At 38.5% G+C, this 16,776-nt stretch overlaps 1 protein-coding gene across 2 annotated transcripts in view; it reads left to right on the forward strand.

Moving 5' to 3' along the window:
* Positions 1 to 956: 956 nt before the first annotated feature.
* The window catches only part of SRBD1 (S1 RNA binding domain 1), a 133,337-nt gene continuing 117,517 nt past the window's right edge, over positions 957 to 16,776 (forward strand). For both annotated transcript variants that reach the window (XM_009278384.2, XM_009278386.2), the window contains exons 1-9: positions 957 to 1,062; positions 5,732 to 5,918; positions 7,224 to 7,306; positions 7,739 to 7,904; positions 8,971 to 9,333; positions 10,819 to 10,985; positions 12,077 to 12,194; positions 12,334 to 12,472; positions 15,350 to 15,446. In XM_009278384.2, coding sequence (XP_009276659.1) covers positions 7,224 to 7,306; positions 7,739 to 7,904; positions 8,971 to 9,333; positions 10,819 to 10,985; positions 12,077 to 12,194; positions 12,334 to 12,472; positions 15,350 to 15,446 — 1,133 coding nt within the window. In that variant the 5' untranslated portion in view covers positions 957 to 1,062; positions 5,732 to 5,918. The remainder of the gene's footprint in view (positions 1,063 to 5,731; positions 5,919 to 7,223; positions 7,307 to 7,738; positions 7,905 to 8,970; positions 9,334 to 10,818; positions 10,986 to 12,076; positions 12,195 to 12,333; positions 12,473 to 15,349; positions 15,447 to 16,776) is intronic.

The following is a 16,776-nucleotide window of genomic DNA, read 5'->3' on the forward strand; positions in this document are numbered from 1 at the left end:
CTGGGCCGGGGGCGGGAGGGTGTGGGGCTCCCGGCCTCCCCTGGGATGCCTCCTGGGCCTCCCGCCCTCCTTGAGGGCAGGAAGGGGCTTGTGAACCACAGCTTATTCCCGTGGTTCTGCCTGGGAACTGATGCCCTTACCAGGCACGGGGGGTGAAAGTTAGCTCAATTAGTCCTTCCTCTTGAATGCTGTCAACAGATCTGAGGAAAGTGGGGCAGCGTCTGGGGAAGAATAAGGCTTCGAAGTACATAAAGTGTATTTTAAGCTCAGTCATGTTTCTGGGCCAAAAAGCAGTGGTTTGGATGGTAGTGAGTCACCAAGCAACACACACTGCTTTACTCTCAACTCCCCTTGTGCCTGCAAGACTCCTAAATGAATGTTACTGGTGTGATGAACTATGGCTGTCGCCATGCAGAACAGATGTGCATCTTCTGTATCCTTCAGAAGTGAACACATCCCATTAAATTAAGCTGGATTGGAGGAAAGGGGTAGCTGCACATGATGTAGCAGTCTGTTACTGAATCAGAAGCAGTGTCCCCCTGGTTTCGGGTAATGTCTGTTTTCATAGGTGGTTTGAGATAAGTGGTTTAAAAAAATGCATGGAGAGTGTTCGTTCTCCTGTCTTCCTGTGCACACCTCTTCTGATTCATTGACAGACTGCTGCATCACGCAGGTTGTTCCTTTTCCCCGGTGGGACAACTAGTTATAAGAACAGGCTTGGAGCAGAGCGTGGTTTCTAAGGGCACATCCTTGGTGGTTTGCCTCTTTGGTGGTACTTCTGTAAGGAGTAGCAGTAGGTGCTAGGAAAAGGTACACCTTTTCCTTTCTGATTAGTGTTGGGGACTGTTTTGCTGTATGTGTGTACCCTATATGTCTCTCCCTTTCTTTCTGCCTGTAATTGTCCAGTTAGCACTGGAGTCTCCTGATTTGTGTCTCCGACTCCTTTCTCAGGCAGTCCTGACTGGCTTTGTGCAGGAAAAGTCCTTGGAAATCTACTGCACCAGCTTCTCTGAGCAAAAGTGTCTGGGAGTTCTCCAAGGTTTTAACCTCGAGAAGATTACAGTAAGTTTGATTTATATTTTGAAGTACAACTTAGTTGTTATAGGTGATAAAAACCTTGTGGAGTGATAGAGCAATTTCTGTACAAGTCCCTACCATTGGTCTGCATAGCATTTTTTCCCCTTTGCTGCTGACAGTATGCTCACACTTCGATTTCTTCTTAGGATGTTATTCTAGCATGCAATGGAAGTGTCTTAAAATGACAAGCAAAATCAAACTGTTGAGAGCCTGCATACATTTATTGAAACGGGCCATTCTGCTGCTACTAATAATGGTCTGAAATTCACTTGTCATGTGGGATTCGTAGTGCTTTTTATGTCCTGCCCCACATGCTTGGTGTTATAATAAACTGTCATTTGGCTAGTACTGTGTGATTTAAGAAAAAGCTAAAATGCAAAATTCTATTATACTTGCTATTTTCTTCATGCTAGAATAGCAGAGGCTGCAGAGCAAAGTTTGAGGAGCTTCCTGCATAGACAGATTTCCCTTCTGGAAGGAACGCGTTACTTTAGATTAACTGGAAAAGAGCTTTAGAAGTTTCCGTGTCCTTTTCTGCTGGAGAGGGATTTTTTTGCAGTTACTGACATGAAATTAATTTCCAAGTATATGTGTGGTGGTGTGTTTGTTTGGTTCTGTGTTGTGTTTGTTTGTTTTTGTTTTTGTTTTTTTTTAATCCTTTGACTTCAGATAGAAGAATCTATTTGATTGAGTTGTAAGGTGCAGTAGACTTTGTTGATATTCAGATTTATATTTCTCTAGTTATGAGGGATTTATGTGACTTAATGTAGTAAGGTTATGAGATTTAAATTTGCCATAATGGCATTCATTTGATCATACTGTGAAAGTATAATTTTTTTCTATAACTTTCAACTGTTAAATACGTTTTTTTTCCTTGAGTGCCCTGGAGAAGATGTCACAGTCTATTAGGATTACTGGAGCAATTTCTGACTCTGAAAATTGTTGCTCTAATGGTGGAGCTACAACACATAGCCTTGTACTAGTGCTGGACTTTGGGTTTTGGGAGAATGGTGGGGGGAGGGAGGGTTTTTTCATCTAATTACTTTTAAACTATTATTAAACTTTTCTTTCTGCAAGCAGTTGCTTATGCCACCTGGATTCACATATGATGAAATTTACTTTTAATGGGTTGTATCTTTGCATGAATAGGGAGGTTGAAGAGAGTATCAGTCTCTAAGTGAGACTTGGATTGCTCTTTAACATAAGGCCTTTAAAGCCTCAATCCACTTATATTCTACGTGCTACCTAGAACTCCTACTTGGGGAGAGAGACCAGAGGAATGATTACTTCCTTGCTGTATGTTTTGTGCATACCCATATTAAGATTCTGCACAGTGAAGTATAATAAGAGCTATCCTGTCACTCTTCTTTATTCCTGGCGTGGCCCAACACCAAGCTGCACTAGCCTTATTTTAATGAGTAGCTGACAGGCAGGGAGAAATGTGCTATTTACAGCCATTGGGATAGCATGAGTGCATTGTGGAGCTCTGCATTGGATGCAGAGAATAGAAGTGGTGGGAACAAAAGAACTGGCAACAAAACAGATGCCAAACTATTTGGAGAGTAGACCCGAGTAGACCTGGGAGATATATTTATCTACAATAGCAATGATTTAAATAGCTTCAACTCTTCTTCACTGGACAGCATAACAGCACTGCAAAGTCCTCTTTCACTTTTAAGTGGGAAGTACTTTTGAAGAACATGCTGTAACTGCTTTGGGTTTTGTGGAGAAGCAAGGCTTTAGTGATGGCTGACCGTGCAAAGCAAAGAGAATTCAGGTGTTTCAAGCAATGATGTTTAATGCTGCCTGCTGTCATTTGGGGAGAGATGGACAAGCAGAAGAGTTTTGATTCTCTTGAATAGGGGCATCAGGGGTGTAGTGTGAAGGTTCAGTGTTAAGGTTTCAGCCTGTTGCAGAGAGGCAAAATATCGTACATGGACCAATCTCAAATGAAGCAGGACTTGGGAGCTAAAGTGTGTGGGCAAGGCTGAAGTTTCTACCTCCTAGCTCCTGTTGCCTGGCATGGAAATAAAATACTGTTGGTGAGATGATTAAGAGCTCTTTTTCTCAAGTAACAACATTTTTTTTTTTTTAATGACTGTAAAGTTTCCGACAACATATATAAAATAAGAAAAAAATAACGTGTTAGCAAATGTTACTTGGAAGTTTGCTGGGCCCAGGTATGAGGAAAGCGGCTAGAACAGAGCTGTAGGAGTTCAATATGCTAACTGGCAAGCCAGTGAAATCCTACACAGGGATAACTTGTGCACATCACTGGATACTGCATGTTTGTTTACTTCAGGCGGTAAGTACAGGAGACACCAGTGATCCAGGCATGCAAACACCTGCGATAAGGTACAGCAATACTGAACACAGACACAGGAGGGGAAAAAAGTTTACTCTGACTTGTGTCTGGTATAAATTGATTACTCTTCATTTTTCAAGAAGCAGTCACTTTTGTAATTGGCTCTTCTACAGCTATAGGACTTTTCTGGATTTGGGAAGGGGACACAGATCTATGCAAGTTATAGTTTCTTTCCTCAGAGTAGAAACAAGCCCCCACTTTGTGTATGGTTACCTGGAGGTGACAGAGAAGGAAGAGGTAAAGGCAGTTTTCCCACTGAGGCCAGTCTATCTGGAAAATATAATAGGAGATAAGTGGCCAACTTCATACTGTCTTGATCCCAGCATGCTGTGGGAGGGTGAATAAAGCTCTTCCAAGCTCCCTCAACACTTGAGGCAGGAGATGTGGGGGACCATATCCCAGTAGAAGCAGAGCACGGAGCAGGCAATAGCTTGTTTGATTGCCTTGTCATGTAGTCAGTGTAGTCAGCATTGTAGATGCCCCATGTGGAGCATAACTGTGTTTGCCTGTTTCTTGAGTCTTCCTGCCTCACTTCAGGGACTGTCTCTAAGCTTTTTTAAAAAAAATCCGTAATGTTTGTTCACCATCGTCAGTGGCATTTAGACTCTGCTTTTTCATCCTCTTCCCTGCCTCCCCCTCCGCAGTGAATCACAGAAGGACTGTTTTTCTTAGTCATTAACTGTGGGTGTTAGCACACCCTAGCGCAGGCAGCTCAGGAGGAAAATTTAGCAGACAGCTGTCTGGCAATTTGGAATCAAATCAGAAGTACATTTGAGGATTTGAATAAAAAAAATGATTCTTTGTAAACAAAAAGAATATATGTAGCAACTGCAGGATTCTTTTTCTACAAATATGAAGTACAGTTAGTTCGATGTATACCTTATTAGAAGGGGAGGTGGTTATGACTTGGCCCCACCTCACAGTGAAATATCTTGACTTTTTTTTTCCCTTGTGATACCCCATGTTTGATATTTATCTCACAGATGCTCTTTGGTATTGGGCTTTTATTTTGAGCTGTAGAACTCTATTTTGGCTTCTGACCACGGCTTGTCTGTTCATGGAGAGTTATTCTGAAATAAGTTTTGTGCTTTAAATTCACATCTTACCTTAGTTAAAATTAACTGTTAAGTGCAGGTACAAAAGCCTTTAGGAACAAAGTTACCACTCTTCTCGAGAAAATTTAGTAGATTAATAATACAATTAAAGTTGGAGTTTATGTATCTGAGGCCAATCCTGACTCACTACATGCTCGTAAGAACTGATACAATATTGACACAGATTCTGTGCTGGTCTTGTCGTCTTTGATCTTCTGGATCAAACGTTTTTGATACTTCTCCAGCTTTCTGAAGGACTGCAACAAACACTTAAAAGATGATCTAATTATTTTTTAAAGTTGAAAATCCAAGAAATCAAAAGAAAAAAAAAACCACACACATTGAACTGTCCCATAAAGACTTAGCCTTATTACATATCACTTTCTATTCTATTTCATGCTTTCCTATGCCATTTTTATATTTGCTGTATGGTAATTCTCAGACTTAAGGATGTAGGAGCAAATACTAATCTGTTCATGAAGAATGTGGAAAATGCCTGGTTTCATAAACCAAGGAGCTCATCTTCCATTCTTATGCTGATATGAAGAGTTAAATCAATCACCAGTGTTGGATGACAGGAAGTACAATTAATTTTATAGAGTAAGCTTTACCTTTGCTATAATCTTACTTAATGTAACAATACAAATATTGAGATATTTTGAGACCCTGCCCTTGGCCCCTTGAGGTGAGAGGGAAATATTAGCAGAAAAAAGACCTTCTGGATGAGGCTTTCCTTTTACCTGGGCCTTTGGATAAGCCCCAAAACTATCATGGTGATATGCTGAGTGTCCAAAACTGACAGGGAAGTTTAGAGAGCGGTGTTACGTAGGGGGAGTGCTGACCTCAGGTGAGAGAACATGCGTGTTGGCTTTTTTCTTCTTCCTTGCTATGATTCAATGGGTAACTATGAAGAAGCTGGTTAGAGTGTTTAAAAACTGATCACTGGCTTCCAAAATTGCCTGGAATACTGAAAAATACCCACCTAGTTGGATTAGCTGAAGAAGCATGACTGATAATTATATTGTAAGCTAAACACCTAGTTTGAAAACAGAGAACTGTGAGACCTAATCATGTGGAAAGTGTCTCAGTGCCTGCAAAAAATGGATTAGAGATCCATGTGGCTCAGGTGTTACCGAATTCTGGAAATCTTGGTGTTGCAAACATGAATAATGTTTTTTGTTTCTCCCATTCACAGATTAAAGTACAGTAGAAAATGGAAACATTTTCATGCCTCTGAGGTAATGGGAATAATTAACGAATTAAGACTATGATAATGACTGTTCAGCTATAAAGAGCTAAGGAAAACGGAGAAGCAGAGTGGCTGGGCGAAGTTGCAGGTGTCTCAGAACTGACAGTGAAAAGTCACCTGGGAAGCTAGTAAGGTGAGTAATGTTTTCTGTGTTCGGTGGAGATTTCTGTTTTCCTGTGGTAGACGTGTATTCTAACCAGTCACATAATGGGATTTCAGTCAGTGGAACAGCACAGAAATGCTGACCTGCTACTGACCATGATGATTGCTACAAGAAGGCGTTTTGCAAGCAAGCTAATAGCTAGTGCTATATGTCCTTCCACTGCGGTGCTGAAAATGGTCACTTAAATTCAGGTACTGCTTTACAAGGAAAACTTGTTGAAAGCCATTTATAACAATAGTTATGCTTCTAGTGCTTGAACAGAGGCCAGAATGAAGTTGGGTTAAAGAGCGTTTTGCCCTTGAATTAAATGGCACTTTGAAAAGCGCTTATCCAGTTTGTATGTGTAACCATGGGACTTTAAGGCTCGCATCACAGTGGTAAGGCTGGATCAAAGGTCAAAGTGCAAGAAGTTTTTTGGGTATGAGAGCTGGAGAATAGAATGTGAAGAATGGTGAAATTGTACCAGATATCGGTAAAATGTTTATGAATTTTATAGTTCTAGAAATGCTTTTTTGTTGTTTATTTTTTTAATTTTAATTTTCTGGCAGGTAAAATTTTGAGGGTACCTAAAATTCTCTAACTAAAACTGCCAAATATGATTATTGAAATTCATGGGCCCAACCATTGCCCAAAATTCTGTAACTGATTAACTGAAATGCAGCTATTGTAGGTGTGAATCTCGGGTCAGGAGAAAGTCTGTGCCTTCCCTTTTTACCTTTGGTAATTGTTTTATGCACTTTCTATATGCTAATGAGCAGCTCTTTGAAAATCATTGTTTTTATTATGCATACAAGCAACGGATAGTCTTTAAAGGTGAAATTCTGAATCAAAATGGGCAATCTTCTTGTAGTCCTGTTCACATCAAAACCATATGCAAGCTTACCTTACTAGATCTTAATTTTATTTTTTGTTTCTTAGATTGATGGAGGAAAGGCTGGCACAGTATATAAGTGATACCCAATAATATGTCTGAGAACCAGTACTCTTTTTGCTAAGATAGCTTTACATGCAAGCCAAATAATTACCTCCATTTGAAGAGAAAAATAATTTGAGAGGCTATAATGCTGGTTTGTTTGCTCAGTTGAAAAGATTGTTGAATATGTGCTGCTGTGGCCTGAATTCTTGGATACTAAGAAATCCAAACTTGCTCTAGGGGAAACTTTTGTGATTGGTGAAGACATTATGAGGGCACACTTGGCAGTGAGTTAAAGGGCTGAGTAAGAGAATACAACTTCAACCAAATGCTCTGTTTCTCTCTTCTTGCCTCTGTTTCAGATGTCATCTCTACCAAGGAGGGTGAAATCTGAAGCCAAAGCCCTTACATCAGAAGATGATGAACTACCTTCATTTCTTAATTCGTAAGATTGCTTTTTTCCTTAGGATTTTTTTTAAATGTTTATGCTAAGCATAAGCGACTGCATAAGAACAACACTCAGTTTCTGAGCAGTTGACTAAAAAGTTTGAATGCACAAAACTTCAATTATAAAACACAAATTACCTGTGCTGCTTCACGCTCACAGTGAAAATGGGGTGAAACGGAATTGCCAGTTGTCCAAACAGAATCAGGTCACACATCCCAGTGACCAGCTTCAGGAGAGCTTGGTAAATTGTTCCAGCCATTAGCTCTGCAACAGCATGAAAGACTTGTATTTGTTGAGTCTGCCTACGTTTCTGTTCATTTCTCCTGTTCGCTTCCTTTCATGTCAGAAAACACTCAGACTGGTTTGCTTATGGGTGGGGTTTTTTTTATTCTTCTCATAAGCAATATTGTTCATTTGTTTGTTTTTCAGGAGCTCTGAATCAGAGGAGGAAGAGGAGGAGTGGGAGCCAAAAAGCAAAATCGCCAAGAGACCTCGGTTGCCAAAGAAAAATGAGGCAAAAACTAAAAAAGTTGCTGCTCCACGGTCAGCTGTGGCCAGGAAGAAGGTCAAGAAGGCAGCAATAAAAGAGGAAATGGTGAGTATCTGTAAGCAAGAGATATTTAATTACTGTGGTTGGCAAGTAACATGAGCAGAATTTTTCCAGCTCTGGTTCACTTGGTTGCCCAAGTCTGATCAGCTCATCTGATTCCACTGTTACTGAATATTCAGTATGTTTGATAAACATGGCTTTCTTATGTACTTAAGTGTCCCAGATCTAAAGGCCCTTCTTTAAAATTTTGGCCAATGATAATGGGACATGGTTTTCCCTGGAGATCTCTTTCAACAACAAAAATAAATAATAAATACCTCTGTTGTTCTTTCAGTAATGAAAACTAAACACTCTAATATCTCTGGTTTCTGTGTTGCACCTTTGATGTCTTCTACCTTTTCACCAGCTGGGTACCACAACAAAAAGAAGGCCTGTCCTTATGTTTCCTTGCATGGCTGTTCGACCCAGTAAGGATCGCAGTTTTATTATGACAAATATAAGATGCACTTCTATCAGAAGTTCCTTACTTCTGTCTAAGATTAACATCAGAGGTCAGGTCATGATAGCAGCCAGTCCTTCTGGTTTATACTGATGTTTCTGAACATCTTGACGTATGTGGCATATTGAGAAATATGTTCTTGGACTCTGAAGAAGATCTCGGGAAATTCAGGAAAGAAGGTGTGGCTTGTCCAAGGTTAAACAATATCTTAGCAGACCAAATGTCAGTTCCAGTTCCCATGCTGCACCTAACACCTCATTAGAAGAGTGCTTCCCTGCCCTGCTGTTCCCTGTTTTGTTGAGATGAGTGGAGGCAAGGACTGTAGGTCAGTGTCTTCTGAAGGAGAGCCCTTCAGAAGATTATTATTAAAGTCTCTCCAGGATAATTTTATTTGATCTTTTAAATCACAGTTTTGCTGGGTATGTTTGTCTCTTTTCCTCCACGCAAGGTATATTTCAAGTTACTTGATTTCTGGCTTGGCATTTCCCTGCCAGACAGAGACATCACTTGGAAAAATGATGTCTGGTATCAAGCCTTCCTAGGTTTTAATTGAAATGTTGAACCAGTTTGTAACAGTCAATGCTTAACATAGTTTCAATGCCTTTTTGGCAGGATGTATCCTTGCCTGTTGCTCCTGCAGAAGTTAATAAAATGCAGCTTCTAGAGCCTAAGGAAGAAGATGTAGGCACTAAACCAAAAACTTTAAATCAAAAGCCAGAAGTGCCGAAAAAAATGGAAATAAATTCATTCCAAGGGAAGAAAGTAAAGAGTTTGGAGAATGATGAAGAACCCTCAACAAGCGTTCCTGTAGCGGGAAATCAAGTGAAACATGAGAAATCTGAGGAGGATTTTGCATTTGATGAACCACCTTTTAAAAAGATTAAGTCGACTACATGTCCTGAAGGAAAGCCAGTAAAAAATCTAGGAGGCAACAAAGTAAAAGAAGAATTTGAGATGAACTGGGATATTGTACAGGTATGAGATCTTCTCCTTTTCTGAGGTATCAATGAAACCATTTCCTACATAATTAGCACTTAGATTCTAATATACAATTTGAGTCCTCTTGGCATCATTTGCAGTGTCAGAGAGTCATTGTGCTGTTAAGTAGTCATTTAACCTCTGCTTAAATTGTCATAATACATATATACATATAAATGTTGGTTGGTAACTGTTAAAAGTTCAAACTTTAACATAATTCAAATATCTGTGACTTAGGCAGTCCTTAGTATAAAGCTAGCCTGTAACAGTTTGCACATTTCTTCTGTCTTGGCACATGGGTTTTTTTGTGGATATAGTCAACTGAAACTCCTACAGGAAGGGATGCTGAAAGAATTGGGATGTCTGTGTGCATAGTTTCAGAATTTAAGATTTAGTGTGGATCACTTTGTTGTAGAGACTCATATAAGAGCGTATATCAATTTACATTATCATCAGGGAGGAGATTGCGTTCTTGGAACAGTGACATCAAGGGAGATATCATCTTTCTTTTTGTAGGATGTTAACTTTGAAGCTGTTCATATGAAGACAGTTCTAGGATAGCTCCTGTTCTGGGAGGCTGGATATGGTTATGGAAGATTTTGATATGAACAGAATGGGAATAGATTGGGTACATCCTATTCATCATCCTTAGTACTGCCTGCTTAAGCAAGGTGTAAAATTTTGTTCCTGAGTCTTCTAAAATATTCCTGGAAATGCAGATGGAGAATTTGATCTTTATGTATTGCTGCTCTAAAAGCAGTGAATATGATTGTGCAGGAGTTGTTATATTTTTAGGCTTCAGAACAAAACTTTCGGAAGGCTTTTAAATCAGCTGTTAACTGTAGCGAAGTACAAACAAACTGTGATAGTTAAAATGTTACTAAGGTAAGGTACTTATGTACTTTGTTCTCAATTCCGTATTGATACACTATAACTTTATCTTTAGAAAGCCCAATTTGTACAAAATCCTGTTTAATTTAGTGAGGTTTGGTTCATCTTGAAACCTTTAGTAATATCATGCTAGTTTCCAATTATTGGTGGAGTGGGATTTGGATCAGCTTTGGGTTTGTAGGGTTTGTTTGTTTTGTTTAACCATGAGGTATGTCAGTGTTGGTTTTAAAAAAAAAAGTTCCAAGTTTTCTGAGTTGCCATGTGCAGTTTGTTGTCTTTCTGTGTGTTTGTGTTTGGTTTTTTTAATTGTTTGGTTTTTTCCTGTTCCCAAGAGGCACTCCTTCCTGCATTTTTTTTCTGTAGTTACAAGTTTCTGGAAACACTGGTTGCTGCATGTCTTTCTGAATGTAGTGGGTGTGGTGGCTGGATGCATGGGAAGCCTGACACCTTGTCTTAGGGAGGACAGTAGTCCCTGCTGTCCAGCATAATATTCTGGGGGTGATTTTGAACTTTGAGTGAGGGGCTGTTTAAAGCAATGTATCGCTTTTCTTAAATGTTTTTTTTTGTGGGGTTTTTTTTTGCATGTGACAGGCCTTGTCAGAAATAACAAATGTTGAACCATGGGTATGTGCAAACTTAATTCGCCTCTTTCAAGAAGAAAACACAATTCCTTTTATTGCTCGGTATCGAAAAGAACTCATCAATAATCTGGAGGCTGATGCCTTGAGAGAAGTGCAGCAAACATTGGAGGAACTACGGTAAGTAAGTTAATAGCAGGAGGTATCTGGGGGGGAGGTAAGTAACAACCAGCTGCTGCTTCTGTGTTCCTGTTTTGGCATTTTGTACACACTGCAATTATAAAGGAACTCCTACAGAAGAAAGTTTAAAACTGAGGTAATTATGCTTGATGCCTGTCTGTTTTTTACTCTAACAAGAAATCTAGCATAATTAATTGCCAAATTAAAAATTAAAAATTAGTAGCTTGCAGGTCCTGGAGATACCTAACCCAGTTAGATGTAAGCTGCCCCCTTAGAAGAAGAATCACTGAGAATCCCTTGGCTCCCCATTTGGAACAGCGAAGCCTCTAGTGAAGAGCACTTCTTGATGTTGTAGTGCATCAGGAGGGCAGGCTAAACCATCATGGACCATTGCAGCAAAGAAATGATCAGCAAAGCCCGCTGCAGGGGTGGATGAGACTGCTCTCACTGCTCCTTCTTTTTGGGTGGCTGTATGTTCTTGAGATGGCAAAGGAACAGACTTGCCAGCTGTTCTGTCAACATGGTGTCTTCCCCCTTGTACTCCCTGGCTATCCCCTAGCAGGAGATTCTTTCCAAAGAGGGAAGGTGGCCTGAGATAGTTCTTGTCTGAACAAGTAACTTAAATCACAACAAAATACCTTTCCTGCCTGTGGTTGCTCACAGGTATCTTACTGAAGGTCTAAGAGTTTGAAATCTGGTACCCTGTACTTGATACTGCAGAACTACCTTGATACGAATTACGACTGTAAGTGCTCATCAAAATGGATTTAACTTAGGGCCTTTTTATTTGGCTTTCAGGCCAGTAATCTTGCAAAAATGTATATATCGGTAACAACTATCAGTATTGTTTGATGATTTTTCTTAAAGCTCTACCACAAGATATTTTGATACAGTTTTGAACTAATTGGAGAAAGAGAGTAATAGTTAGAAACTCTCTTGGATTGTCATACTTGTTTTGTTGAGGATTAGCATGAGATACAATCTTCAGGGGTTTGAGAGAGCTTCAGCAGTGTAATAAACAAGGTCGCAATCAATAGCCTTTTTAATCCAACATGAAATGTGACTGTTAATATTAATCTCTTGCATTTTAGTACTGTTGCAAAAAAGACGCATACGATGATACAGAAGTTGAAGAAAGAAGGGAAATTATCCGGGTGCCTTTTAACAGCATTATTAAATTGCAGAACTTTGGAAGAATTAGACCATGTGGTCAGTACACTAGTCTTTTTCAGATCATCCTCAGTTTAAATGTAATCTTGCATAACTAAATAGTGCATGATGCAAAATACGTAGCATGACTGAAATATTTCCTTGCTTTTTAATAACTGTATTTTTTGTTTGCTTTAAGTCTGCACCTTATAAAACTGGGAGTAAAGGCACCAAAGCCCAGAGGGCCAAGCAGCTGGGATTAGAACCTGCTGCTCTCTCCCTTCTGCAGAATTCTATGGAACTCAATCTCTTTTCGTACATTAGACCTAATACCAAAGGTAAGCACTCTGCTTCTATGAGCAGTAATGTCTTAAAAGCCTCAAAATATTTTAAAAGGGAAATTATTTTAATTGTTCTGATGTTGCATTATGCAACTATTTTAAATTCCACAGTTCTTTTAGCAGCATGTGGTAGATTTTAAATTTAATGTCATGGCTCCCAAACCTTTCCTGTCTTTTTGTGCTGTAAATAGTAGTAATTCTGGTATACCAGCAGACAGAAGTCTGGAGATGTTAGAGTATAGTTGTCATCTGTATTTACTGGTAAGAGAGAGGGAACTGCGCTGCACACCTGAGACCTCTCCATGGTTCTTCTCTTACTTTAATTGTTTACTGAAGATTCAACACTGATTGTATGAAGGGCTTAAGCTCATATTTTTTACTGAAGTAAATGTCACCCGTCAAAGCATATCTTAATAAAAACTGGCCTCGGTGACTGGGAGTGAGCGGGAGAGAGTTTTTACTATTGAATGACAGTAGGGGTTGGAGAAGATGTAATCTCTGAAATTTGAGTAGTAACTTTAACGGTATGATTGTCACACACAGACTGCAGAATTGTGTTTCTTTGTGAATGCAGTTATGGGTGAATCTGTAGGGGGCAATCTCTGACAATAAAATACGAAGATTGCTGCAACCTTCTGTATGGTGTTAAAATAGAGAAGTGCTTTTCTTCCCTGCCCCAACGTTTATTTTTTTTATTTTAACGTAAAAGTGCTGAACCTACTGGTGAAGCTGACTCTTACTCTTCCCACTTATGTTGTTCTTTTATTTTATTTAAATATTGTTTATAAAATGATCCTAACTTGGCATTCAAAATCAGTTACAAAATATTCTGATTGTTTAATTACTGCATTGTAGCATATGTCATTATTTCATACAGCAGTATATTGCAAGCACGTATCTGACTATTCTGGCAGACTCTAAAGAGCCAAATGAAAATCTTCACGGTGAAAGTTCAAATAAATTTTTTAGGGTGCATTCAGAAAGGAGTGCTATCTGTTGCAGCATAAACGCTTCAATTTTTGGAATCAGTACACCTGTTTTCAATTTTGTGCTAAAAATAATGTTGCTTAGGTTTATATAATGGTTACCATTTGAAAGGCGTATCAGAAACAACATACATATATGAACTGGGTCACTTCTATCAGCTTGGGAGCCAGGTTGACAACCTATATACAGTTTGAGGTCAGAGTGAATTTCTGTTGAAGGGATGAGCCATTTGCTGTGCAGAAGAGTTTTCATCAAATCTTAATATTCAGTTATTTTAAATTCTCAGTGTTTTTAAACTTAGACTAAAAATAAACTGAAATAAAAACTGCAGTTCATGTTTCAAAGCCAGATATTTGAAAGTTATGGAAGTAGGCTCACTAGAAAACTTTGTTCTTCTTTTTAGTTGTATGCGTGGTCCAACATTTCTCTAATTAAACAAGCATGTGCAGTTTTTAAAATGGACGCAGTTAATGCCCATGTGAGTGGTGCTTGTTGAATGGGAACTTTTTGATTATTTCTTTAATTCTGATTGGTTTTGGTCTGTTTATCTCATTCAAATTCATTGCTAGAATTAAAATAATGTCACCATGTATACTTCTGGTACTTGAGTGTCTCACAATAATTCGTATTCAATATAATGCATGTTTTATAATTCCCTTAGCTTTGTATTCTGATGCTACGTTACTTTTACCATATGAAACACTAACTCAGATGTAAAGAGCCAAATTCCACAACTTCCGATCAGTTCAGGCATTTAATAACATAATAAGAATTTAATAAGAGAATAAGAATTTATTCTCCCACTTTTATTTTTCTTTCTGGCAGGTAAGTTTAGCTTCCCCTTTTTAAAAAAGGGCAAGATTATTTCTTTTTAATGTGTAACTCTATAGCCCAATCGGAAGCAGGGTTCTGGATTCAATAAAAATATTAGTTCTTAGAGCTATGCAGTTTTTTTTTTTAAAAATGGCATTAATAAAGCTCTTTCAAGATATTGGTAGTCCATCAGACAACAGAGTAAAAAATAATGTGTGTTGAAGGAGACAGTTAATCCTGTATTTGCCAACTCTAGGATTCTTGCTTTTTGCTGTGAAGCATTTGTTACTGACTGTTGCTAGAAACAGGGTTAGATATATTGATTTTAAAATACAAGATGTCAGTTTTATTTCATTACCTTCTGGTTCTGGTCCAATTCAACCACTGTGCTGAGGACAATGCTGTGCCACATCTTCTGGTCTTTTGAAGTGAGGGATGGTTCTGTGTGTTGGAAAGCTGAATGATTCTGTTATCGGCTCTCTAGAATACTTTGCTATGGAGACATTTTATAACTTCACTGAACAGTGTTTCATGGGAGAGGATGAGGGTATCCCAACCTCAGAAAGTGGCACTGTGCGAACTCCTGCTACAAACAGTGGAAATATAAAACTATTACACAGAGAAAGGACAGGATTGCCTGCAAAGATTTTAGGCAGTTTCTATATCAGTAGCAAAAAGTGTAAACTTGTGCTGTGATTACTCATTTTATTACAACTGCAAAAATTGTACTCGAATATATAATTTTACCATTGTAAATAATTAATTTGCATCGTAAATGTCAGATCTGTTAGCATCAAAGTCACAAAATTATTATTTTTCTCTCACTTTAATGTCATTTTGATTTATGATACTGCATTGGTCACTTTAGACTCATTAAAAATTTTCAGATGTTTTGGAAAGCAAGCTTATTTAAAAAAATTCTAATGAACTAGGATTCTTCATTGAAACCTCTGCAAATCAGTCGGATATCTTGCATCAATTTTCTTTCGGCTCGTATATATTTTATTAGTGTCTGTGCAGTTGTGTAATTTTTCATGTTACCTTTTTTATAATTATTAATTTTTTTCTTCTAAGGCCTTTCAACTATTCAGGAGGTAGAGGCTGGTGTACAGCATATTTTAGCTGACATCTTCGCTAAAGATAAAGATACACTGGATTTTATCAGGAAATTGTAAGTTTGATTTTTTTTTTTAAATTTTCTAAATTTTCCTGGTTACATGGTAAGATTCAGTCTCCTACTGTGCACATATGTAATTCATTTTTTTTAATGACGTGAAAACAGTGTTACTGTGAGATTGCATTAGGTCCATTCCTTCACTTGTGCTGGAGACGTTCTTTAGCCTTTCTGCCCTTCTGGCTATCAGTGGAGGAGAAATCTCCTGTGAGCATGGCATGACACTGTGACTCCCAAAGACTGTTCCATATAGAGCATATCCCCCTTGCAGTTAGTGATCTGTAAGGCAAAGTTTTCTCTCCTTGCACTTCCTTCAAGCTATGACTTTCCAGAGGTGTATCTGCTCCGATATTTACTATTTATTATTACTCCAATATTTACTGCTTGACACCAGACAGTGTAATTAGCATGCAGTGATGGTTGATTCTGGCATTGGAAGACAATCAGGCAAGCAAATGTGACCGTTTTTAAAGCAGGAGTTACTGATCCTCTGTGTTAGCTGACTTTTTTTTTTTACATTACATTTTCTTACATTACATAATGACTTCAAGGTTATTTGTCATGTCCGGGGACTTGATGTGACAGAGTAGTAGTTGCTTGATATTTTTTTTTCCTCTGCTGTGTACCATCTGGGACAGAACAGGGTTCTCAAAGAACAGATACCTTTTTAGGAGCATGCAGCGTTGGTTTGAATCTGCTCAGTTCTGTTTAGTTGACTCTTGTTTGCTGTTTATTGTGAGTAATGGCCAACTTCATCAAAAAGCTAGAGCACAGCAATATAATTTCAATGATGGGTTTGTTTTGTAAAGGATGTTCTCTTGTTACCGGACTAACACTTTCATTCTTTTGACCACTAGAAGCTCCTCAGTTGGATACACAGTGCTCTACAGATATATCCTGTTGATCTAAAGTGTGTTGTATGTGTAGTAATCATGAGGAGCATTCAGGAAGCTATGTGTTTGGGATCCCTGTTACTCCTAAAGATAATGAAAAGTTTTATGGGTGTTAAGTGCTCAAAGCAAGAAATTAATTCTGAGGCTGGGTAGATTCAAGAAAGATGTTGCACTTCTATAAAATAAATAACTGCTATAATTTTTTTGCAATTTCCAAAAATTTTTTTTGTGAAGTTGAACCAACCCAAAATTTGTTGTGTGAAGTTGAACCAATAACGGATCAAACTGAAGTGCAGCTTTTGAGTATCCATTCCCTTTAGGAGAAGGGCTTTGTTCAGCTTTTTCTGAGGTCTGCTTGAATTTCTTCTCTTGGTGTGTTCCGGTCAGTAGGTGTTATGTCAGTCTCGGCATTAAGATATGTAATACAGTTCTGC

The sequence above is a fragment of the Aptenodytes forsteri genome, unplaced genomic scaffold (genome assembly GCF_000699145.1).
Source record: "Aptenodytes forsteri isolate BGI_AS27 unplaced genomic scaffold, ASM69914v1 Scaffold130, whole genome shotgun sequence".
Taxonomy (NCBI): Eukaryota; Metazoa; Chordata; class Aves; order Sphenisciformes; family Spheniscidae; genus Aptenodytes; species Aptenodytes forsteri.